A 27,703-nucleotide genomic window follows, 5' to 3' on the forward strand; every position below is an offset into this window, starting at 1 on the left:
AAGAATGAAAACCTACAACCCCAAACTTCATATTACTGAGGCAACGATTCTGAATATGCAAAACTCTGAAACATGAAAATGCCAATACTCAAAATATCAAAATCAGCCACATAAATACCTACACAAGAGTATAACTGACAATTCTGAGATGAACCACTATTTCTGAAGAAATTAACCACAAATTCTACAAACTAAAACATATCTTGTACTCCAACAAATCATTTGAAAATTAACACACTATTCAGATCTTCAAAACACTTCCTACCCCTTACATAAACTCAATAACTGTAAAGATGTGATGCAGATGCTGTAATAATAAAAATATATCCATTGTGTTTTTAATTTCAAACAGTAGCTTAAATTATTGAGTCATTCACATTCTGTATTTTGCAGTAGAAATATGTGATTTCCACAACTAAAAAAAAAAAAACTGCAGTCTTTTTTTGAAATGTTGAATGTTAACATTTGCTGATAATGCTGCAGTAATGCAAGGAAATAGTATAATGTATACAGTGCAAGTTTCGGTATTTTGGGATTCGGTGTTATGAAGTTTCAGTTTTCTACAACTTTGGTGTTTTTGTCTCAGTGTTCTGAAGTTCTCTCTTATGGTATTTTGAAATTTGAAAGTAGATTCATACATGCATATATATATATATATATATATATATATATATATATATATATATGTGTGTGTGTGTGTGTGTTACAACTGTCGTGAAGTTCTTTAGATTACTAAAAATGGAGATGAATGAGATGGCCATGTTTACTAGGACAAGGTCTATGAATACAGTACATAAAGAATAATGCTTATTCTGTTATTTTTGTTTTATTTGGATCACATGTCTGTGTGCTGAATAAAGGCTTTTTGACTGGATACAGACCTACTGGAGTTAACAAAAAACAAAACAAAAAAAAACAAACAAAAGAAAGCAAAACAAAAAAAACAAAAAAAAACATATAATATATATATATATATATATATATATATATATATATATATATATATATATGGATCTAGGACTATTGAACGAAAGTTCAATAGTCCGAATCTACAAAAAACAACCACACTTTAACAAAAGCGCTTTCAACGAAAAAGTGCTTTCGTTAAAGTGTGTTTAAAAAAAAAATACTTTTATGTTTTTTTAGGGGGGCAAGCCCCCCTGCACTCTCCACGTGGAGGGCTGTGCCCCCCACACCCCCTACTTAAATATTCTCATTCTGAGGTTGCACTACAGTGTGGAAAAGGGAATTCTCCCTTATCCCACTTTAGTGTGATCTCTGCAACAGGCATATTTATGCTAAAGTGCTTTTCGGTGAAAAGTACTTTCGCGCAAGTATGCCCAGCTGAATCTGTTTCAGTTAAGTTGCCTTTCGGTGATCCATACAGATCCCATATATATATATATATATATATATATATATACATATATTTATATATTTATATATATATATTATATATATATATATATATATATATATATATATACCTATATATATATATACCTATATATATATATATATATATATATATATATATAAAATATTTTTGACTTAAAACTTTTTAAGTTTGCCACTTCTACCACTATTGTCTAATATTATTTGGCTAAAGATTTAGCAATACTTGAACAGCAACTAATCAAAAAGAAAACATATAAGTTTCAGCAGGATATTACTAATTATGAAAAGGGGAAACCATTTGTCACACAGAAAAGTGTTAGATTTTTTGATTCTAACAATAAAACTAGCAATAGGAGAAAAAGACCTAGGTGTATTTTAAGAAAGAATAATCAAACTACAAGTGGCACTTCAGAAGATGACACATCTTCGGCCACAGACTATGATTGCCCTTTCAACCAGGCATCCCCAATGGCTAAGAGGAAACCATCAGACCCTTTAGACCCAGGACACGCAGAGGTGGTAGAAAACAAAAACAGGCACACAGAGTTTACAACTGCTACTACAGAAAATTGTGAGTCAATAAATAATGTGCACAATATATCCTCTTTTGAATTGTCACCTGTTCACAATAAATTGTTAAACAAGGGTCTACATTTTGTACCGACTTCATTTGTTCCTGAACACACATTGGTCAATGAAATAAATGACTTTTGTAGACTGATTAACCTCAAAATATTCATTTCAGATGGTGACAACTCTCAAAGATCCACTGGGTTCAAATTTGCTAAATCTGATTTTCATCTACCAATGGATAAGCATGTAGCTATATTCAAAGAATGTGTCATCAAAGATCTACACTTTTCTCTAGGTTACCAACCTGTTAGACACAATTTAAACTTGGAGGAACAGCAAGTGCTACAGGAACTTCGTTCCAATCATGATATAGTGATTACACCAGCTGACAAGGGAGGAGGCATTGTAATTATGGATTGGTCTATGTACCAAGATGAAGCCCACAAACAATTGTCTGATGCCCGGTTCTACATCAAGATGGTCCTTGACCCAACACCTAACTTCAAAACACATATTGACTCTTTTTTGGATTTAGCCACATAGGAGGGGATCATTGATAAACAAACATGCAAACAACTGAAAGTGTTTGAACCTATTGCTCAATATCTATACTTACTTCCTAAGATTCATAAACATCCTACAAATCCCGCCAGTAGGCCGATTGTCTCTGGGAGAGGTTCCCTTACGGAACCCTTATCGGCTTTTCTTACATACTACCTCAAACCTCTATTACCTATGGTTAGATCAAGGTTACAAGATACTACAGAATTTTTAAATATAATTCAGGATACGCAACTGGAATCAGATTGGTGGCTATGCGCATTGGATGTCTCTTCCCTTTATACCAGCATCCCACATGATGCAGGTATATCAGCCATTTCATATTGGTAAGACAGATCCCAATTGTACACTACGGGTTTTAACAATTTTCTCATCAGACTAAAAGAATATGTGTTAACTAAAAACATTTTTTATTTTGAGGGACAGGCATATTGGCAGGGTAGAGGTACTGCTATGGGAACATCCTTTGCTCCCATATATGCAGACTTATTTATGGGATTCTTTGAACAACAATTCATATATGATTCTTACAACAATCACTACATGGAACATTTAGATATCTGGAGAAGATACTTGGATGATTGTTGGATGGTGTGGCGGGGTAATAGTATATGAGTAGAAGATTTTGTAAAATATTTGAATAACAATCCATGGGATATTCAGTTTACTTTACTTTAAACATACAATACCAAGAAATCGTATTCTTGGATGTGATAGTTTTTCGACAGGCTGACCATACATTGGCAACCAGGGTACATAGGAAATTTCCACAATACAGCACACTCTTACATGCATCTAGCTATCATCCCCACCACATCATTAACAACATCCCTAAATCCCAATTTTTACAGATGAAATGTATATGTTCGTCCCAAGAATACCATTCAGAATGTGAACAGGACCTGTCTAGCAGGCTCATAAGCAGAGGATATCAGAAATATCGCATTACTCAAACTATTAATCAGATTAAAGATGTACCCCGATCTACATTACTACAATATAAACACTCACAAGATGAAGATAAACCAATTACATCTCAGCCTATCAGGTTTGTCACTATATTTGGTAGCAATACACTCTTGTTCAGAGACATTATCAACAACCATTGGGATATTTTAAAGGCTCATGAACATTTGAATGAAATATTACCTGACAGATGTGCTTTTTCATACCGCAGGGGCAGAACAATTCAGTCTCACTTTACACACTACAAAAGATACAAGCCATCTACATCAATTCAGACAACTCTATTTGGTGACCCTTTGATAGGATGTTTTCCTTGTAATCACTGTAGTGCCTGTAGACATATTTTTAAGACCAAAGAATTTTGTAGTAGTAATACCTCTAAGGTATACCAGATAAGAATTTTTGGTAATTGCAGCATGGATTGGGTGATTTATCTGGCCACCTGTACATGTTCCTCCTTCTATGTGGGCTAAACATGAGACAGGATAAGTGAACATCTCAGCGCCATTAGAAACAACAAGATTTCTAATGCTTTATACAAACATACCATAACTCACCAAACTGCGCAGTTCAAATTTATTATTATTGATAAAATTGATATGCACAGAAACCTTAAAGCAGGCTGGCATGACAGATTAAATAATATGGAATCCTCACGGATTATCAGGTTAGGGGCTCTTTTTAAACCTGGCTTGAATGAAATGGAGTAGTTTTGTCAGCTTCTTATTTCATGCATCTGTATATTTGTTAAGATTGATTCTATTCCTTTTAGATCAACACAGGTTTATAGTCTAACTAATGAATTCCCAACAAGTGTATAAAGTTATTTTTGTTGTATATACACCTTTAATTGACTTGGTATATAAGCGATTACCAGGATGTGCTGCTAACATTCTATTTTTTCTGTTTGCACTGAAGAAGGCTAAACACAGCCAACAGTTTGCAATATATGGATTATATGGATTGGACTTTGCCACGAATAAAAAATATTTAAGCATTTTTTCCCTTTTGTGCTGGTTCATTTTTTTTTCAATTGTGACTTTGGTTTGAACCATGCTCTAAGTCTTTCGTGCGTGGAATTTGGTTTGGTCTCTCTGCTATCTGTGCAAGGAAGGACAAATATTTGATCCTTTACTTTTTCACTCGGAAAGAATCATGTTGTTCTTGAATGAAAAGCTTAATTATTTAACTGAATCTCTCTGCCAGCATCATGGCACATGTTATCTCACGGTAGCTGAGGAGTCTGATCTCTCCATTTCTAGAACACACCTTGCTGTTTCGTCTTCTGACACTGTGAATTACTTCCCCAGTTTGCCAACCCTGAGGTACTGTCACAACATTCCCACAACAATGAATAGATTTATAATCCCTGCACCCCAATAATATCCAGTACCTTTGGTATTTTTATATGAATTGCATCCACACTAATAACTAGTCACAACAGAATGGTTTAATCAGTGATTATTTTTTATGACGCTGAGAATCATAGCTATAACAGGCATGCCAGAATCCTCTCCTGGAGCTTGGTCTGAAGGTGATGTTCACAGGCTAATGCTGGTGGCAGAGTGCCCCACTTAGATCAGACAAGCTTATTCTGAACAAATGCATAGAGTCATGTTTTGTGTTCATCACTTACAAGGCAAACCATGGGGTCAGATGGGATATCAGTCACATTTCCACCAACAGTAGAAGAGATTAAAAGCAGGCTATATCTTGCCACTTGTTACTGACTGATGGTAAATTAAATGTTACCTCACTGCTGCAGAAGGAACTGGACCTTGTGCAGGAGGGTGAAAAGAGCCAACTTGACGTATCTGGTCCTGGCCTTATTCAAATCTTTTATGATCACATGGTATCTCTTCTCTTCTGGATCTGACCTTCAAGAGCGGCATTGACCATGTGTGAAGATACCTAGCTGGGTGCCATTCAGCTGAAGTTTGTGACAGTAAATGAGATTTCAATGCTTATGTGTGTACTGATGATGATACCTGGAGAGGATGAATGGAAGAAAAGCTTGACAGATCAGATGACATGTGGTGAACTGTTTCTGGACTAGTTCAATATTCAAGGATTATCTATGACAAGCACCACTTCTGAACACAAGTATGCTCAAATGTGTACTTGGTACCAGTGATCATTCTGTCAAAGGCCAGGGACTGACTTTGTAGTCATTTCATCATATATAAAGTAATTGATCCTGGACATGTGTCAATGGACATGTTGATCTGCGAACTGATCAACATTTGATGATAAACTGGGCACACATGCATATGTGTTTTGTTTGTTTCTGAAAGTTAATTGTTCTAGTTTATATGAATGAAATTAAGAGGTTTCCCTGCTTTGGGGTATATCAATTTAACTACAGCTGATTGCATTGGGGGGGGGGGCTTGACAGAATGCATTAGTTTGACTGGTGATTTTAAAATCATTAGTTTATTTAGTCTGATGATGATGATGTTAATGGTTATCTGATGATGTTCCTAGGAAGAGGCAAAATGCTTATTATAGTATTTTTTTGTGAATAATTTTATTATTTTTAAGTGTTTTTAACATTAAAGTCTTGTTTGGTTTAACACCGTTGCTTATTTTTAATTTTTCAATTTGTTCCATCTCAAGCTGCACAGCCTTTGTTTTTCAGTTTGTTTAATTCTTATTCTTATTTTTGTTTTGGTTAGAGACTAAAAACAAACTATAATGAACATCAGGGTGACTTCTCCAGTACATCAGTAGTAACTTGTATAGCTAGGCATAAACTTGAAAAGAGTTGTGGTGCACAAGTCAAGAATTGACGAAAAGATAAGATTACCAAAGTCAGAAGGGAAGGTATGCATACCTCTCAAATGTCCAGATTTTTGGATCATATTTCTGGATATTCTTCATATAATTTGTGGTTTCTGGCAAATCACTGAGGACTGAAATAACTAACGTCATACATTTGAGTTTCAGACTTTGTATCTTTCAGAAAATGCATGCTAAGACAAATGCTATGAGTCAAAAAAATGTTCTAAGTCTATAAAAGCACTATTTGGAATCTGCCTCTATTTTTGGGCTGTTGTCCCTCATTAATTTAGACTTTGTTGAGATTTCTTGTGCTAAGAGGTTGAGAGGTATGGAGGTATGGTATGTAATGCTCAAGTGGAGGGTGCAGATTAGTTAGTTAACTTGATCAGGCTTGACCCTTTAATTTGGTTACAGGAGACAAGAGCCTGAATCCTCTACACCAGAAAGAATTGTAAGCTTCACTGTTGACAAGAGCCTGAATTTTCGACACAAACTACCAGACTGTTGACAGAATTGTGAGTTTGAGTTTCAGTGTATTTTCATGGAATTGTGTGTTTCAAGGGAAGATACGTTTGCTGTTGCTCATGCTAAGTCTGTTTTTCAATTTGCAACTAACTGTTTCGTTTATCCAATTGCAGTCACTGTTTGTGCTGTAGAATTTGAAAGCATAGTTAGTAGCATAACTGCCTTTGGCGCTCAGGGCTGTGGATTCTACTCCCACACCATGTAGATGGATTGCTGCTATTGCAGTACCCTTTTGGTTGCTGATTATTTGGTGCAGATTAAGGGAAAATGATTATTTGGTGCAGTTTAAGGGGGAATAGGGGCTCTGCACTCCTGAGTGTCCTCCTTTGTATGAGATGACTGGTAACTATGACATTTTTGGTTTGTCAGTGATTTCCTACTGCAATATTGCCAGATTACCAATTTTTTTAATGTTACATATGTAATTAATTCAAGGGTAGCAGACACTAAATTTATACATGAAACACTGAAATGTAAAGTTGTTTGCCAGTAGCAACCTCTTTGTTAGTTATAGATCTCTTTAATATGGAATTATTCGGATGACTTTTACTTCTGCATGCATTGTGCTTATTGACCGATATTGGTAGATCGTAATGACAGATTTCTGAGTGGTCTTTTACAGTTGAAATTTTCTGAAGTGGATACTTTTATAATTTTTGGTTCGTGCATTTTGTTTCATTGCTTACTAGAAGAATGTTCAAAACTACAAATTTAAAGCTAATTCTAACAAGTGTTACTGTATTATACAAGGAATATAATTTAATCCAATCAGGAAGGTAAATCAAAGAACACATACATGTATGCATGGTCCTAGAAATGTGTGCAAGGAGCCTATGATTTGATAACGGCCCAATGGTAAAGTTAATCTTCCACTGCTCAGATGAATTTTCTTTGAATCTGTGTTTTAATGCCATTTCAATTAATGCGAGTTTGAGGGGCAGGTATGTTTACTGCTCATGCTGTCTGCTTTGATTGTGAGACTGTATTGTTTGCTTTGCAAATGGCTAATAGTGTTTGTGCCATTTTATTTCAATATCTGTAATCATTGCAGAAGTAAATAAGAAAGCAATATTCACACTGACAGGTTTGAATAGTGTTTATGGTAACTGGGGAGAAATATCCAAGAGTAGAAGACTGGAATGGCTTGGAAGGGGGCTGCTGTGGGGGGGTGGTGCTCTGGGGGTGGGGCCCAATCTATTAACCTGCTTAGGGCCCTGTTTGACCTTGATCTGATTCTGCTTTTCACATCTCCAAGCAGAGAATCATGACTCCTGGTTAACAGACTTTGCAGATGAACCTAAACAGCATAGACATGTTTTAAAGGGTTAAGAACTAGTTTTTTTTAAAACAAAGCCAGCTGTTTTGTTGTGAATTGTCAGCTTGAAGTTGATTTTGGATGATGTCACGACAAGAGTTGGATCTATAGATAATCATGTCATAAGTATAAAGGTGGTATTGTAGAGGAAATAGGTCAAAAGGCAGTTTATTTATATATAAGTGGATACTAGTATTAGTGCAAGAATTGATCCTGAGGGAGCCTTCCAGGAGTGAAGGCTGTATCTGGTACTGCAGGCCCGAATTTAAGGCCTGATTTTGACTGTGAAAGTTTGGTTGATCAGGAATCGACATAAGCTCTTGTAACATTGTGTAGATTCTGAGCTTACACAGTTATCTTGCAAGTGGGATAATAGGATGGGGTGGCCATCCATGTCAAAGGACTGGGTAATGTCAAAGAATAATGCAGCAGTGAGTTACCTTTATCCATGCTAGTCATGATGTCAGCAATGAGTGTGCAGTGAACAGTCACGGTACTTCTATAAGCCCAATGGCCATGCTGCTTTTAAGAAAGTAAGTGGTATTTGTAAAGGTAAATGGTGCACTGGTTGTAAATTACTTTTTTAAGTATTTTACCAAGGGTAGGAATATTGATATTGGATGGAATTAAGGTGGTGGAGATATTTTAGTAGAGATCTGACGTTGTATAGACATTGATCAGAATTAAGATACTGGGGAGTGTTTGTTGGCTTTCAGTACAGGTCTGACAAAAGTCTGATTTCCAGACAGAAGGCATGGTATGGATTGTGAGACTAAGGTTGTAGATGTGTTTTAGTGGGATGATTATGAAATCTCCACAGTAGTAGAGAAACCAAGTTCAGAAGTCATCAAGACCAAGTGGAGATTCGAGAGGAATATCTTCTAGTAGAGGTGTTAATTGTTTGCTTGTGACTTTGGTGAAGTAGAAGGGTGTGACATATTCTTGAGGATTTTATTGAATTTGAGGGGGAAAGCTGTAATGTTCTACTTGCATAGGAAGCCTACAGAATTATTTGAGACAACCTGCAAACAAGAAGTTTCCAGTTGATTAAGATGGAAAGTTTTCAAAATAAAGGTGCAGGGGATGAGATTAATATGAACATCAGGTAGCCAACCTGCTTCCTCAAATGTCATACAGTGGTGCAGCCTTCTGGCTAACCCATAGTGAAAGTGCACATTTTGCCCAACAGGAATTTACTTTTGTGGCAGAGGTAGTATCTGTCAATAATAATCCATACTCAGGAACAGGAGCTAATGTTCTTTTTTTCTGTTGTGCATAGTGTTCTTGGTCAATAAACTGGAGGCAATATAGCATAACTGAAGTAATCCTGAAAGCTTTCCAGTGACTTTCTGAATATGGGTGGAGTAGATTAAAGATCAAATATTCTATAACCTGGAGCAAGGTAACCTCTCTGGAACCATTTTCCTAGAGAGTAAAACAGCCATTGATGCAATTGATCATACCTAGAACCCAGTGCTGGTTCACAAAATAGCCCTTCACCCCCTCTGCTCTTCAAAAAAAAAAAAAAAATGTCTTCAGCGTTTACTGTAGAAAGATGATTTCTACAGGCATCAACTCTCAAAATAATAATAATAATAATAATAAATGATTTTGGCTATTACTGTAGAAAGTTAATTGATGCATTTGCACCAACAGCACTGAAATCCATCCCCCCCATCAGCTCAACTCAAAAATAAAAAAAAGTAAAAACATTGGACTTCAGCTTTTACTGTCGAAAGATGATTGGTACTTTTACACAATTTAGTTTTCTGCACAGATCCATACCGCCTTCAGCTCAGCTCTTCAATAGAAGAGTGAAAATAAAGGCATTTTAGTACAATGTAGGAACTTTTGATTGTGTCACTAATGCTTTTGGTATGCTACTTTGATATAGTTCTGCAGTGGTTTAAATACTATTTTTCAAAATTTTCCTTAACTCGTATGGGACCTAACAATGCTCATATTATAGGATTGTCTAACAAAGCTGTTTTTGTTCCTAAATGAACTTCCTTAGGATTTCCCACACACCAACTTCTACTCAGAAATATTATAACAATATTGCACTATTCATAGGTAATAATTCTGCCAACCTGTTACAAAAAGGACTTCAGATTAACTTCATTTCTGTCGATACATGACTTCATAAAAATAATCTGATTGTCAATGCTTGAAAATTACTTTGATATTGTTTGGCATACAACAAAAACTCAAGCTAGTTCAGAATTTTGTTATCACAGATCCTATTGGTTTCCCTCCTCCTTATATCACTATGACACCCTGCCCACCTGTTACACAAACAGCCATCCTTTCATAAGCATGTTGAATGCCAAATCCATGACACTATATCTCAACTCTGTCTTTCTTACATGATTTCTCATCTTCTGACTGTCAAAACATGATATGCCATAGCCATTAATATACTCCTACCTCAACTTGAATATGGATTTCCCATCATTGTCCTGCACTCTTCCAATAATTTCATTTAGCTTCAAAAGCCGGAATATCAAATTCAGAGATTCATTTACCTCTCTAATATATTTGAACATCACTGTCTCACTCTTATTAAAGTAAACTGGCTGATAAGGAAGCGCTCTTGATGGACACATTCATTTACAAACTTCTTAACCAAATATACGGTCATCCTCTACTCAAATAACTGCGCATCACAGATGCTTCCTATTCCTGTACATTTCCAACTCACTCTTCTCAGTTTGCTTAAGAACTCCTTTCTGGTATCACCTACAAAATGCCCTTCTCCAAACTTGCCCCTGACTGGTGAAATTCTGTCTTTGAAGTCATTAGGCAGGCAGAAAATATCATAATCTTCAATAAGTCACTCTTTTCTCATTTACTTAATTAAAGAAAATGTAACTGTTTCAGAGGCACTAGCTAATATGCTTTGTTCTACTTCCCCAATATACCTACCTTACCCCTCTTTTAACATACACACCAAGGATAATATCAGGTGTGGAAGAAGCAGGTATCATGTAACCGAGAATGCTTTTCTCCATAAATTATGGTTCCAGTGTGTTGCGCTATAATTGACATATGCTGCCAGTCAGGCTTTTTTTAATCTAATTTTAATTATCATACCCTATTACGCAATATAAGGGTCTATATTATATTTTCGAAAGTTTCAAATATCGAACACCATATGGTCGACACCATATGAGCAATGTTTGAAATTTCGAAAATATAATAAAAAAAAAATAAAAAACTATACTTACCTAAACGCTGTAGGCAGGGGAGCAAGCCCCCCTGCACTTCCCATGTGAGGGGTGACCCCAGCTAGTTAAATATTCCTAATCCGAGATCCCACTGCATTGAAGTAAAGGGAAAATATTCCCTATGCTGATTTCCGTGTTACGCGTGTGATGTTTTGACCAATCAGGTTTGTTCAATACGTGTTTACAATTTTCGATCACGCGATAGGAACCCTATAAATAAGCCTAATGCCACTGAATGCTTGTCTCATGAATGTTGGCTCTGTTCAAGTTTTTCTCCACTTAGTAATTGGCATTTTATATTTCTCAATGCTGTAGCATTTAAGTGTCACTTTTGGCTATTTTGTTTTCTAGTTTTTATTTTGCAAATTGTACTTTTTAACTTGCTTTACTGGTTTTGTGTAAGCTGCATATGAAACACTGTACATATTACTCACTTGGTATTGCCATTTTATACTGGAGTAGGTATTTGCATATGTAGTGACGCTTACAAGTATATTTTTGGAGAGTTGTGCTTCTGGAAGGCTTAGCCTTAGTAATGTATCAAAGAAGAGGAACTAGAAAAAATAGATATTTGTGATATCTCAAGAATTCCTGGTTAAATCCTCCCTCACATCAATTGTCTCCCTCCATAGCCTCAATATGCCTATGTCTCATTCCTCTATTCTTGTGATCATGGATACATACTGAAAGGTGCCATCTGCCAGCTTCACCATAACTTAATTGGACTCTTCTTCTATTCTTCCTGCCATTATACTTCTATTCTTTTCTGTTTTAGTGTTTTTCTGTGTATTTCTTTGTTTACATAAATGTCCACTCCTAGGGTTTTAAGCTTTGTATTAGTATACAGATGTATGACTTTACATGCTGTTGATTTGTCACTGTTCTTTGTCTGTTCATTAGGATAATGCTAGTAATTTCTGACTTGGTAAATTATTACGCATCACCCTACTTAAATTTTCCTATTTCCAGTTATTGTTCCTCAGACTTACAGTGTGGAGTGGTTACTTATACTCTACATAACATATTAACTCTTCTAAGTTTGTAAGTCAGTGCTACTATTAAACATTTTCATACTAATGGTAACTAATTCACTGGATATTCTGAATACGTCCTCCATTTATTCTCACTCTGTCCATCTCACATCTACTTCATATGTGCAAAATGTGCTTTATTTAGAACTAAGTACATTTTTAACACTTCTTATAGTATAATCATCATTGTCCTTTAGTCCTTCATATGTTATCATTTTTCCTGATATATATATAGGTTGATAACTACTTACCCATTTACAATGATGTTATACTTTACAGAATCGCTTGCATTGTTGGATGGAGTTGCATAGCACATACCATATCTCAGTGCAAATTTAGTTGAATCAGCATCTTGTACAAAGGTGCCAACATACAGGGGCTGCCCAACATTAAGTGTAATCGGATAATCGGTTACAGTGTATACCGATGTGTATGTGGACGATTTGTATAAAGCCATCTTTGCAGTGTAACTTCCAGCGCCAGTAATGCTTATGTTGGCAGTGCTGTAAAACAAAAGCAAAGATTTTATTAAAAAGAAAAAAGAAACATTTCACAACACTACACTAAATGAAAGGAATTTATTTTGAAAAAAAAAGGCTGAACATGAAAAGCTGTGACAGATTGAAGATGCCCATTTTTACCCATAATAAAAAATGACAAACAATGAAGGATTGTTGATTTCAGTTAACCCAGCCATTAATAAAAGAAGTACCTCTCAGTGTAAAAATAACCTTATTGATCCTTGAGTCAACAAACAAAAATTAATGCCACCATTTATTATAACATTGTAGACAATAGTCTAGAAAAGGTCAATACTTTCTTGTTTTTTAACCTCTGAACAATGCTCTGTTGTATTAATGTTACTCTTTCTTCCACATTTAGTTTTTACTAACTTTCAGCATATTTCAGGTTTAAAATCCAATCCACTTTAAGCTTGATATTATTTCATTATGTCATATTGACACTTGAGTCAACATTACCATGCTTTTTATTTCAATATTTTAGGAATTATATTTCTAACAGTGTGAATATTCTCACATAGAATATTTTCATGTTTATCCACTAAAAGAATTCTAGCACAGGGATGGCTATTCATAGAGCTGGAAATTGGCTGATACACTAGAATAGCCATAATGTACTCCAATATTATGCAAACAAAAATCAGTAGGATTACTTGCAACCAGAACATTCCTGTGTTTTCTTATATATACATAAGGGTAAATTGCAATCAGTAGATGGTGAAGTAAGAACTTCCACATGCTAAAAGTGCATTTCCTTCACAGTGTAATTAATGAATTGTTTAATTTGTTGCAACAAAGAGGATTACTGGCCTCAAACAGATGCCTTATACAGACCGTCTCAAAAACCTCCAGCTTTACTCCGTTGCATATCGCCTACTCAGAGGCGATCTCTGCCTAACATGCAAAGCTATGTCAAACCCAGAGCTGTTGGACATGCTCCACTTAAAGAAATCCCAATCCCTCCTAGCTACATGCTCTAGGGACCTAAACTTTGTCACCACAATAAACAGAACATGCTGGTGGGATAGATTCCTGTCCCAGAGACTTTCCATACTCTGGAACAGACTACCTATATATGTCAAACAGAGCTCCTCATTAGCCCCCTTCAAGAAAATTCTTGATGATTGGATGGGTAATAGGAAATTCACCCCGGGGATCACTTCTGTGGTTCTGCTTGACAGGGGCACAGGAAAATATTTTTCTTGGGTGGCGAAAGCCAGGGTACTTTTTTGGCTAGGCTTGTATAGACCCTAGGGCCAATAGCCTAGTACCTACCTATGAACCTATGAGCCTATGAACCTATGAACATGAATCCTGCATCACAAATATTGATCACTGAGTCTTAATCACAGTTACAGATTTCAAAGACTGATACACAGTGGAAGTTATCACTTGACCTTAACAACTCATTGGGTAATTTTAATTAAGTCAAAAATCCTTTTAACAAAACAAATTGTGTCTGGTGCTGACTGAGCAACAGCAAATATACAATTGTTTTGTAATTATTTATGTGAAAAAAATGTTTAAGTTAGAGAATAATTCTAACAGGACTAAAATTGACTTCCTTAGTACAGTTAATAAGGGGAGCACCTCTCTAGATGGTGGCAGTTTTTAATGGAAAATAATTATCGTTTGTTGGCATAACTGATACAGTATACACAAATGCAATGGTGGTATTCACTTTAGTCTACAAAAAAGCTAAGTGCTTATTACAAACAGAATATGTAAAACACAAGTCCTCTATAACGCAAGCAAAAATGTGCATGTACAAAGAAATGGAGTTGTGATTAGTAGGACTAAATGAAATAATCAACAAAATGCCCAGTCTCATCTTACTTTGGCATACAAAATACTAATTTTAATATTTTAATATAGAATTTTATTAACTTGCTATAGGATTCAGTTTTTTATCTTCATTTTTCTTAGTCATGTAAATAGCAATTTGTTGAACTGCGCTTCATTTGTGTCTCACTTGAAAATAATCACTTATGAAGGCATTTAGGAGCTATTATTTGTTTGAGTAAAAAATGTAATCATCCACATGTAATACTCCAAATGTAATATGAATAATTTAAAATGTATTAGTCATCTTCTAAAGCTAGTACAAATAATACATCTTGTAGCTGGCTGTAACCTCCTTACCATATACAATGACAAATGTTTCAGTTTTTATGTAAAATTGTATTGCTTTTACATTTTATTTTCCTACTAAGGGTGGCTCCTTTAAAATTTTCCTCAGAGTTAAAAATTATTCCCATGACATTATGAAAGACTGAACCCATAATGCCTCACTACATAAATTAATGTAGAGACTACTGTATTTCCATGACAAATGTCAGAAGTAGTTTCTTACTTCCTAGAAAGACAAGTTATTAACTACTTCTTGGGGATTTAATATCTCAGACTGCAAATAACACTTGATGATGTATTAATGAAATCACAATGTAACTAAGAAGCAATTTCTTTATAATGACAAGCTAGTTTTGATAACCACAGTGTATTATATCTACCTAACATGCTATTATTTTAAACATATGGTTATGAAGAAAAGTTACGTAAACAGTAAAACTAAACAAATTAAACAGTTAAACAAGTATTTATTTATTTACTGAATTTTTTTTTTTTTTTTTTGCAAAACCACTTACAACTTTATTGTTAGTAGAATAATGACAAATTAATTTATTTGAAAACAAAGATGCTTCCAAACATGACCAATACAGTTTAAGTATAATTATTAAAAAGAAAGAGGTAACTGTGGAAGAGAAAAAGCAGACAAAGCGCATGCTAGGTACCATGACAGGGTACATATAGTAAACCCTCTGACCTGCAGACATAGGTGAGTACAGACAGAAGTCTAAAGTCATTCTGCATGTAGGGAAAAGGTCTGCGATTTTTGAAGAGTTTAGAAGAGGTCATGTTTAATGGACAACTGAGGTCACAATGACATGATAAATAGTGAATAACATTTCTGAACAGACTACCTCTCCAGAGATTGGATGAGGATAGGGTGGCATGCAATTATGGGACTCCACATATCATTTAATAACTGGTGCAAAGTGTAAAACTTTGACTTCACTTAAGTGAGACATACACACATGTGACACATTGCTCCAATCCGGCAGTGGAAGTATGGTCATAGATAAATCCTAAAGTGGGAGACAAACAGTGAAGATTATCATTAAGGGAAATACATGCTTCTCTTCCAGTAATTAGTGCAATGTCAAGTAGAAGGGTGTGAACAGGATCAAAATATCATGATAAATGTGAATTAAAATGCATGGCATGAATAAAAGGGAAATAAAACTGAAGGCAATGAAAACCCTTGACTACAATCAAGGTGAAAAGCTCCGTGAACTAGTGTTTTTCAAAAAAGAACAGCTTTTTTAATATTTTGAAAGTAGGAATGTCATGTGCAGGTGTGAACAATGACAATAATATCTGCATACCCAGATAGAAAGTGTTAGGACAGAGATAAAGAGAAAGAGAGAGAAGGAAATGATGTGGCTCTCAAACAAGGTTGCATTGCAGGTTAGGAAAAATACATATAGAACTTAATGACACTCAGTAAGCAGAAAATGACACTCAGTAAACAGAAAAAGTTTCACTGAAGCAGATGCCAAAATCAAGAAAGAACACATATCTCCAAAAGAATAGAGGTAAAGATCAGGATTTACAGATGTTTAGCATATTGCACAGTATTAGTCAATGAGTTTATGGCAAAATAGCATGGTATGCAGAACATGTTAATGCATGCACAATGACATGGAATTGATGGACTCCATACAAATGAGCCACAGTTTATACACACAACATAACCCAAAATGGCAGACCAATTGTGAAACATATAAAATAGGCAAACCGTGCTATTGTGGGATGCCCTGTTTTCCATCGAGAATCATTGTGCAAATAAGAAGAACAATTTAGTACATGCAGAAGCACTAGTTCAGCAGCCTGTATTATCAATCTTATTTAGAGCTAATGTTTATAGTGTTGTATTTTGTGGCTGCCCACTCACAGACCAATAAATTGTGAATCATTTGTGTGTAGATAGGTAGACTGTAGAGGACCCTGTCAAACTGAATCCCTCACAAGTAGAACAAAGGTGGATGCTTCATTTACCCATTCCTGTGGATAGCAAGGTATGTGTTGTTTTAATGACTTTAGCTACCAAGGCCTTTCAGGCACCTACTGGACACATTATACTGCAACATACCCAGTACTGTGAAACAGAGAAGCAGCACCACGTGAGCATTTTATAATAAAGCCCATTTCCCTGATAATTCCGGTAGCCAAGGTTTGCACAGACATTGTCATAAAGGCCAAGGCTGTTCCAGAGGAACTGCAATATATTAACAGGAAAGGATTCAATACACTTAACTGTCAGGTGGTCTGTAATACCCATAGCCTTATTTATAATGTACCCATGCACCACCTGGTCAGGTCCCATGATTCACATATTTGGCACACATTCAACCTATAACAAAGTTTTCTGTGAGGGGATTTTTCAGGGTTCATCTGATCGGTGGGTTCACACACATGCTAGATGATCAGGTCTATAGATACATGTTCCATGCAAGCATAGAGCAAGACACATTTAATATGTTGTTTGTTGTGTGTTGCAGGTAATCTCATCTATGCCCTAGAGCTAAGAAAACAAAATATTCCCTAGCGCTCACGTTAATAACCTTCATCCACCACCCCCAGACCATGCAAGAAATAGCCTTATTATACAACACATGTGTAAAAGCAAAACATAGTGGAACAGGTATTAATGAAAAGATGTTCCCATTGGATAGATACATCAAGAGCAGCAGTGCAAGTCAGTCCAGACAACTGCAGAAACATTGTTTGTGTGTGTGTGTGTGTGTGTGTGTGTGTGTGTGTGTGTGTGTGTGTGTGTGTGTGTGTGTGTGTGTGTGTGTGTGCGGGTGTGTGTGCGTGTGTGTGTTTGTGTGATTGTCTGTGTGTGTGTCTGTGGTGTGTGTTTGTGCCATGTTCCACAACATGAGATCATGAAAACAGAGAGGCGGGAGAATGCCTTGACAGCACCTTCAATACCATCTGTACCAGCAATGAAATGACAGTGTAGAGAGGTATATGACAATATGCAGCAACAATGCCACTGCCAAGGCAAAGATGGGTGCAATGCATTGCTTTGTCTTCTTCTTTCAGCTGTTCCAGTTAGGGGTCACCAGAGCGGATCATCTGTTTCCATTTCTTCCTGTCCTCTGCATCTTGCTCTGTCACACCAACTACCTGCATGTCCTCTCTCACCACATACATACACCTTATCTTGGACCTTCCTCTTTTCTTCGTACCTGGCAGCTCCATCCTTACAGTCCTTCTTCCAATATACCCAGCATCCCTCCTCAGCACATGTCCAAACCAACACAATCTTGCCTGTTCTCTGGCTTTGCCTCCAAACCATCCAACCTGAGCTGACCCTCTAATATACAGATTCCTAATTCTGTCCAACCTTGTTTCACCCCATCTCTGACTCTCTTTCACCCTTACTACTGCAAGTCTGTCACAAATCCCTCCTAAAACTCTTCTACTCCCACTCCATCCTGCCTGTACTCTCTTATTCACCTCTTTTCCACACTCACCATTACTCTGAACTGTTGATTCCAAGTATTTAAACTCATCCACCTTCTCCAACTCTACTCCCTGCATCCTCACCATTCCTCTATCGTCCTTCTCATTCAGACACATATATTCTGTCTTAGTCCTGCTGACATTCATTCCTTTCATCTGTAGAGCATATCTCCACCTCTCCAGGGTCTCCTCAACCTGTTCCCAAATCTCACTACAGATCACAATGTCATCTGCAAACATCATAGTCCACTGGAACTCCTGTCTGATCTTGTCTGTCAACCTATCCATCACCATTGCAAATAGGAAAGGGCTCAGAGCTGATCCTTGATGTAATCCCACCTCAATCTTGAATGCACCCATCATTCCTACCTTAGACCTCACCACTATCACACTGCTCTCATACATATCCTGTACCACTCTTACATACTTTTCTGCCACTCCCGACTTCCTCATACAATACCACAACTCCTGTCTAGGCACCCTGTCATGTGCTTTCTCTAAGTCCAAAAAGACACAATGCAATCCTTCTGACCCTCAGAGAAAATATCACATTTGCAGTGCTCTTTGCCAGCATGAAACCATACTGCTGCTCATTAATCATCACCTCTCTTGTTAACCTAGCTTCCACTACACTTTCCCATAGCTTCATGCTGTGGCAGATCACTTTTATCCCTCTGTAGTTACTATAGCTCTGCGCATCATCCTTATTCTGAAAAATTAGCACCAAAACACTTCTTCTCCACTCCTCAGGCATCCTCTCACTTTCCAAGATTTTTTTTAAAAATCTGGTTAAAAACTCCACTGCCATCAATCCAAAACACCTCCATGCTTCCACAGGTATGTAATCTGGACCAACAGCCTTACCATTCTTCATCCTCTTCATAGCTATCCTTAATTCTTCCTTGCTAATCCATTGCACTTCCTGATTCACTATCCCCACATCATCCAACCTTCTCTTCCTCTCATTCTCTTCATTCATCAGCCCCTCAAAGTTCTCTTTTCATCTGCTCAACACACTTTTCTCACTTATGAGTACATTTCCCTCATTATCCTTTATCACCCTAACCTGCTGCACATCTTTCCCAGCTTGGTCCCTCTGTCTAGCCAACTGGTACATGTCCTTTTCTCCCTCCTCAGTGTGCAACCTTTTATGCAGCTCTCCATACATATTATATTTAGCCTTTGCCACCTCTCTCTTCACCATGCACCTCATCTCGTTATTCTCCTGCCTACTTTCTTCCTCTCTCTGATAATTCCACTTCTTCTTCCGCACCATCATCTTTCTCTGTATACTCTTCTGTACTTCCTCATTCCACCACCATGTCTCCTTGAATTCCTCTGTACAGATGTCACACCAAGCACCTTTCTAGGTGTCTCCCTTACCAGATCTGCTGTAGTTAGCCAGCTCCTCAGTAACAATTTACTGCCACCCAGTGGCTGTCTTAACTCTTCTTTGAACTCCACCTCACAATCATTCTTTTTCAGCATCCACCATTTGATCCTTGGCACTGCCCTCGGTCTCCTCTGCTTCTTTTTGATCACCAAAGTCCTCCTACAAACCACCATCCTATACTGCCTAACTATGCTTTCCACTGTCACCACTTTACAGTTTTCAGTCACCTTCAGACTGGCCCCCCTGCATAGAATATAATCCACATGTGTGCATCTTCCTCCATTTGTATGTTACCCTCTGCTCCTCCCTCTTCTTAAAATACTTATTCACCACAGCCATGTCCATCCTTTTTGCAAAATCCACTACCATCTGACCTTCTGCATTCCTCTTCTGAACACCATAACCACCCATCACTTCCTCATCCCCTCTTTTCCCTTCTCCACCGTACCTATTGAAATCAGTTCCAGTCACCACTCTGTCACCCTTGAGAACACTCACCACCACTTCATCCAACTCATAAATGCACTATCTGGTCCACAATTACTAAACATGAAAAATAGAGTATAGAACAAAGTGAAACCTGCTTTATCACTCCCACTATATGCAGAGTAGTGCATTGATATGCCATGCTGTGCATAGCACAGATGGCTGGACAAAATAATAATAATAATAATTATTATTGTTATTATTATTATTATTATTATTATTATTATTATTATCATTATTATTATTATACCCTTTTGTAACCAGGTAGGTCCACTGGACACATATTCCCTTTTCAGGTGTGGCCCAGGAGCAATGTCTGGATAATTGAGCTGCTCAAAGTCACACAGTAGGCAAATGAGGGTGGAGGAAAATAAAATCTGTACTACTGGAATTAGAGGTCACAGAATTAACCACCTCTTCCAGCTACCAGAGCATTAAACTCTCTGCACTAACAGAATAACAAGTGACTTCCACACTATGAGATGGGGTAGTGTCATAGGCAGAGGGCAGTCTAGCTTTATACTCTGGAATGTTGTGAGAAGTCAGGGGTCAGATCCTCCATTGGTGCAGTGACGTTTCCATGATGTGACTGTTGGCATGGTCCACTGTGCTGGCTTCTGCTGTTGTGCTTTGATGCAGTCATTCATAGTGAAGGGGTAGAGCTGGATCACTATGACATTCATCTGGAAGGGAAATACTATGTATTGATTTTGATAAGCATTCTTACCTACAAACTGGCCATTGTCCATGAATAGAGGTGTGACAGGCTGTGTGTTCACAGGTGGCAGAGAAGGGGTAGAACTACAGGAACGTACCCATGCAGCTGGATAAGGCATGCCAGGTATTGGCTGGAGGAATATCTTTGCTTATTACCAGGGCAATGCCCATGACCAGGAGGTGGCAGACTCTGTGCCACAGGTGACAGTGATTTTCCTCATCAAAATCTGACTTCAGATGGTCTGTGACCAACATCCCTAAATCAAGCTGTTCTCCCAACCATGGAAGGCATAGCTTGTGAAGTAAGGCTCAGTGATATTTGAAATACTTATGAAGTCAATACTTGTCACCAGCTACCTCAGCAACAAGGTGTGCTCCCTCTTCCTATATTCCATGTCACTGGCACTTGATGTAAGTTATTCCATATGCCAAGGGCCATGATCACAAGTTGCAGAATTCTGCAGGTTGCAGCTCATTGTGCCTATATTTCTGACATGCACATTTGATGGTTAATGTCAAATATTAGTCATATCAAGGATGGCATGGAGTCATGTTGGTGGTTTTCCTCCTGTTTTTATCCCCTATGGTGGGTATGTACACCTCAGAGGTGGTGTACATTTAGGATGCTGTCAGTGCTTGGGGCATAGAAGGAATCCTGTGATGGAGTTTCAGGTAGGAGATAGCCAACTGCTCCATTTATGCCATGTGCTTAGCCTATACCTACAGAGGACCTCTGCAATAGTGGATGTGAGTGGCCCCTCACCTTGCATTGTTTCAGAGAGAGCCATTGTGTCATTGCACTGAGAAACTCACATGTTGTTATTAATGTCAGCCAGGTAACCTGCTAATATCAGTCCTGTGTTGACCTGTTATGCTGGAACCTCCACTAGTGGAACCTGTAAAAGTAGAAAAAGACAAGGCTCTATTGACAGCCACAAATATATGCACCTGAGGCGTACATAATTTTATACCATAAGATACAGTAACAACATGCTGAACTCATGTCACCTTGCTTTGTTTGCCAGTGAGAAGCTGGCTTCTTCCATTTAGGTAGGAGGGTGGGGGCATGCTCATGTTCCACTATTTTATTTTCCACATTGCCACTATTTAAAAATGTTTTTCAGGTTTATTTGTTTTATTATATATCTGTCTAAATGTCTCACCTCTCTTCTTGACAGACAGACACCAACTACTTATCCCACCCCCCCTCCCCATTTTGGTCTGTTCTACCCATTCTCCCAACCAACTTAACAATCTCTTGGTCTAGTCAGCTCAGTTACAGCAGGTAATATGAATGTGTTTTCTTTAATTATTTACTGGCTGACCATAATAAAAAAAGAAGGAAAGACAGTTCCATATCACCAACAGCACTGCTGGCTAACAGATGTAAGCAAGACAACTATAAAGGAAGTGCTGATGAGAGGTGACTGAGCCAGCTTGACTGTGGCTGTCCACAGTGCCTAGAGAGCTGCATAACTATCTAAGTAGATGCCAGAGGGGCCAGACAACTAAAAAGCAACATGTGTGCATTGCTTTGCCTCTGCTCTCCTCTCTAATGGACAGTCCAACAAACTTAGTGAAAAACGAACACCCGGCAGTGAGACGCTAATAGTTTTATTGTTATTTTATCACATTACAGTGTGTGAAGTTTTTATCCTTAATTAAATATTTTGGTTTTCCATCTCACTGCTGGGTGTTTGATTTTCAGTAGGTTTGTGTTATTCTTGTATTTCGACTGTCCAATAATACAACAGACAAGTGTTTTAATGTTTCCTTCTTTTTATGTTATGAAAAAATATGTACACCGCAGTTAGCATTAGCAGTATAGAAAGGTTGTACTTTGTCCTTGATACCTAAAACTGATGACTTTAGGAGAGGTAGTGAATTACGCTTAATAAATAACGACAAATAGTTAGCAATAGACTTATGAAAATGTATATTAATTTATGCTTTCTGTCAATATCTCGTTAATAATGCTTGCATTTTAAAACTGTCCCTGATAACACAGGCTTTCCATTTGGTTCTTAATACTGGACCAAAGAAATATCTCCAAAATTTACAAGTGCATATTTTCTTGCAAGCCCTAATCACAAAAGTATTTATCCACCATCACATTAGGCAGGCACAGGAATGGAAATATAAGACTTGGTGTACAAACATTTTGAACCTTCACAAGGTTGCCATATTCACAAACCAGTTCAGCTTTATTACATTTTCTATCTATCGCATTTGTAAATACAAAAACAAAAAAAATTGGAAGTTGAAAGGGCCACTCTGGAATTTATGGCACCTCATTAGTTTGCCCTCAAAACTGGTAAATACCAAGGAATTTGGTAAGGTTGAGATGTATGCATCCCCTTTTATGCACCAGTTTAGCAACCGATATTAACAGGATGCACAGGCTGCCTCACCACTTCTGTATTGTAGCTATGGTCATAGCCTCACCCCCCATTATGGACCTGTTCATCAGCTGCAGTTAATGCTGTACACAGCCATCCCCCAATTAAATACTAGATCATAACCATGCCTCAACATATGGCAATGGAGCTACAAAACCCTTGAAGCATGTCATTCATATCACTTATTTTTGAGCTTTTTTATTGGTTACATTTTTTAATTCAGTTTGCTCACTGTTGCTACATAAGCTCTGCGTTTGCGTGGGCTTGCACTTCTTTTAATGGAACTCCACAGTTAGACGACCAGCCACTGTATTCTGTATTCATTTGTTTATGCGTAGCTCACCTCTGTACGCCATCATGCATTACCATGAAGTGGGGGTAACCACTGGTGGTTCATAGGTTCATATGTAGGTACTAGACTATTGGCCCTGGGGCTAACACAAGCCCAGACAAAAAGGTACCCTGGCTTTTGCCATCCAGGAAAATTATTTTCCTGTGCCACTGTCGAGCAGAGCCACAGAGGTGATTCCCGGGGTGAATTTCCTGGTTCCCATCCAATCATCAAGATTTTTCTTGAATAGTGCTAATGAGGAGCTTTGTTTGATATAGATAGGTAGTTTATTCCAGAGTATGGGAAGTCTCTGGGACAGAAATCTATCCCTCCGGCATGTTCTGTTTACTGTGGTGACAAGGTTTAGGTCCCTAGAGCTTGTAGCTTGGAGGGATTGGGATTTCTTTAAGTGGAGCATGTCCAACAGCTCTGGGTTTGACATAGCTTCGTATGTTAGGCAGAGATCACCTCTGAGTAGGCGATATGCGACGGAATAAAGCTGGAGTTTTTTGAGACGGTCTGCGTAGGGCATCTGTTTGAGGCCAGTGATCCTCTTTGTGAGGTATTTCTGTGGCCTTTCCAGTTGTTGTAGATGTCTTGTGAGGTACATACCAAAAGGGGCGTTGTACTCTATAATGGGTCTAATGAGTGATGAGTAGAGGGGAACAATGACCTCTTTTTTTCTGGATGAGAAACCTTTTCTGATGAGGTGTACCACGTAGAAGGATTTCCTGACTACTGTGGCGATGTGATTATCAAAGGAGAGACTACTGTCCACCTGTGTCCCAAGGTCTCTTATCACACTTTCTGTGTTAAGTATACTACCGCCTATGTTGTAGTTCAAGGGTACAGAGTTTTTACCAAAGGGGATGACAATGCACTTTTTTGGCACTGAGCTTGAGGCCATGGCTTTGACACCAGGCATCTGTCTCAGTGAGGCCCTTTTGTAGGATGTCCACATTGTTAGGAGTTTCAGTTATGGCTCCTAGTTTGCAGTTATCTGTGAACTTCATTAGCCAAAGACCTTCTGTGTTGGCCTGTACTTCAGAGAAGTAGATACCAAACAGGAGAGGACCCAGGACTGAACCCTGTGGTACTCCACTTGTCACTGGTGTGAAGTTGGATTTGGAGTCTGCTACTTTCACAGTGTGGGTTCTGTCAGTGAGCCAGTTGGCAACCCATCTTGTGACATAGGGATTTATACCTAGTTTAGTAAGTTTATCTATAATTCCAGAGTGGGGGATGGTGTCGAAAGCCTTGGCAAGATCTAGATAGGCTGTGTGAACTACCTTACCCTTTTCTATGGCTTTGGTGACTGCTTCAAAGAAGTCTATCAGGTTTAGGAGACATGACCTGCCTTTTACAAACCCAAACTGGGTGGGGTCCAGAGTTTGGAGATTACCAATGTCTTTGTTTATAAGTTCCATGATGATACGTTCCATGGCCTTGCAGACCAGGTTCATCAGGCTAATGGGGCGATAGTTCCCGGGGTCCGTGGTGTCTCCCCCCTTGTGGAGTGGGATAACTATTGCTGTGCACCATTCAGCAGGCACAAAGCCTGAGGTAAGGCTATGACTGAGCATGTTACTTAGGTGGGGTGCCAGTTTGTTCTGTAGTTCATGTAGATGTTGTCTGGTCCCATGGATGCTGTGTTCTTGGCTTTGGAGACTGTGGTTTTTACCTGTGCAGCCGTGATTACAGGAACTTTGCATTCTTCCAGTATAGAGATGGGATCTTTAGAGGGTAAGAGGGGGGTAAAGTTAGCACTGAACCAGGATGTTGGCAATATCAGTTGGGTCTGTATATTTAGTGCCATTGTGCTGTAACTCAGAGCAGATCTGGTGTTGCCACTGAGATTCTTGACATAGCTATAGAATACTTTCTGGTTGTCTTTAGAATCAGTGGCAATTTTGTTTTCATAACTAGCTTTGGAGGATTTTATTAGGGATCGCAGCTTCTTACTGAGGCTGACCAGGGAGCTCCTCCACTCGTGGGATTTTACTCTCTTTATCAACAGTTTCTTCCTTCTGTTGTACAGTTTGTTTATGGCAGGGGACCACCAGATTGGCATCCTTTATTTGGACGATAGCATCTTGGTTCTGTTTGGGATAGCACGATCCATGCACTCATGTAAGTGCTTATAAAGTGCAATTGTGTAGGATTCAGTAGTTGTAACTGTATTGTCCTTCTGCATGGGTGCCATGAAGTTCAGCACTTCTGTCTTAAGAAGCATGAAGTTGGCTTTGGAGAAACTTTTTACCATGGTTTCCTTAATGGGGGGTGGGGACAGGATGTGGATATCTAGGGTGATTAGCTTATGGTCGGATCGGACCAATGAGGTGTTGACATCAGGTGTGGAACACCGGTCACTCATGTTGGTAATGACTAGATCTAGGATATTGTTGCCCCTGATGGGGGTGTGGATAAGTTTATCCAGGGCACTGGAGTTTATGAATTCCAGAAAGCATTGAGTGAAGGAGTTGGTAGATGAGTAGTTTTCCCAGCTAATGGTGGGGTAGTTGAAATTGTCCATTATTAGGGTACTTGGTTGAACCTTAATATTTTCCAGTACATTAAGAAAAGAGGAGTGGGAATCCTGGGGCATGGTGGGTGATCTGTAGCAAGCTACAATTTGGATTGCAGTTTTGCCCAGAGTTAGTTGCACTTGGATGACCTCAGCTGCATTATGCTGAGCAACTAGCCTGTAGGTGTGGATATCCTTAATGAATATGGACACACCTCCACCTTTGGTGTTCCGGTCCAGGTTACATGGCTGAAAAGTGTAGTATGAGTTATAGCCTTGTACTGCAGGGGTGCTCTCTGGAGCTTTGAACCAGGTCTCAGTCACTGCACAGATTTCGATGTTCTCCATTTTAAGGAGTGCCTCTAGTGAGTGCATTTTTAGATTTAGACTACTAGCAGTGAGTAGCATCACCCTCAGTTTTTGCTTGCCTGTTCCTGTTATGGTGGTGAATTTGTCATTTAAACCTTGCCTAAAAAAGGTACTATAGGGGCAGCAAGAACCATAGTCAGTATCCGGAATCCCAGGGGGGGCAGGTGCAGGCCATCTCTGGCAAAGCATCGTGGTCTGTCGACCATGTCATCCTAGGCAGACAGGTACTGGATCCCTTTAGAATGGCACCAGAAGCTTAGCCAATTGTTGAAGTCAATAATTTTGTCCTTGTACTGCGGCATCATTCTGGATGATGGCAGAATGCTACTTAGGGCTAGGGTCATACCTGCCTGGGCTACAAGATCAGAGAGCTCTTCCATGTCTCTTTTCATGTAGTCCAGGGAGGTACATCTCAGGTCGTTCACACCAACATGGACAATGACAGAGTCATATTTGTACTTGTTGTGGAGTGACCTGAGTGTGTGGGTTATATGGCGGATCCTGGCACCCGACAGGCAGCTGACAGTAACCTTCTCCTTGTTTAGCCTGGTAAGTGGGACATCAGTGTGCCTGACTATAGAGTCACCTATGACTAGTGTGTTGGGTACTTTGTTTTGCCTTATTGGCTGTGGTTGAGTGGCACACTGAGTCTGCGGGCTATACGTCATTTGGGTTGTGTTGGGGGGGTGGAGATTGCTTGCATTTCTGCTTTGGAGGTCTCTGTTGCTTGAGCAGATTATTACTGAGAGCCTCCGCGAATGTTTTTGTGTTTCTATGTGTGGATTTTGGTGGTGCAGATTTAGTGAGACTATGTAATGAGTGTGGTGTGGTGCAAGTTTTCACCTTCTCATACTGACATTCAAGTTCAGTCTTGATCAGAGAGAGCTTTACCTCTAGTTTGGCTAGCTAAGTGCATCTCTCATAGGTTGCAGTGTTGGGTGGTAGGAGGAGAGGGTTGTCTGTGTACATGAGGCAATTTCTACATTGCCCC

The 27,703-nt window shown here is 38.5% G+C and overlaps 1 protein-coding gene across 1 annotated transcript in view; it reads right to left on the bottom strand.

Moving 5' to 3' along the window:
* The window catches only part of LOC122814033 (uromodulin-like), a 391,951-nt gene that overhangs the window by 199,814 nt on the left and 164,434 nt on the right, over nucleotides 1-27,703 (bottom strand). The window contains exon 5 of the mRNA XM_044086624.1: nucleotides 12,629-12,880. Within this exon, the coding sequence (XP_043942559.1) occupies nucleotides 12,629-12,880 (252 nt within the window). The remainder of the gene's footprint in view (nucleotides 1-12,628; nucleotides 12,881-27,703) is intronic.

Source organism: Protopterus annectens, chromosome 1.part1 (assembly GCF_019279795.1).
Source record: "Protopterus annectens isolate FY-2018-M chromosome 1.part1, PAN1.0, whole genome shotgun sequence".
In the NCBI taxonomy this organism is placed as follows: Eukaryota; Metazoa; Chordata; order Ceratodontiformes; family Protopteridae; genus Protopterus; species Protopterus annectens.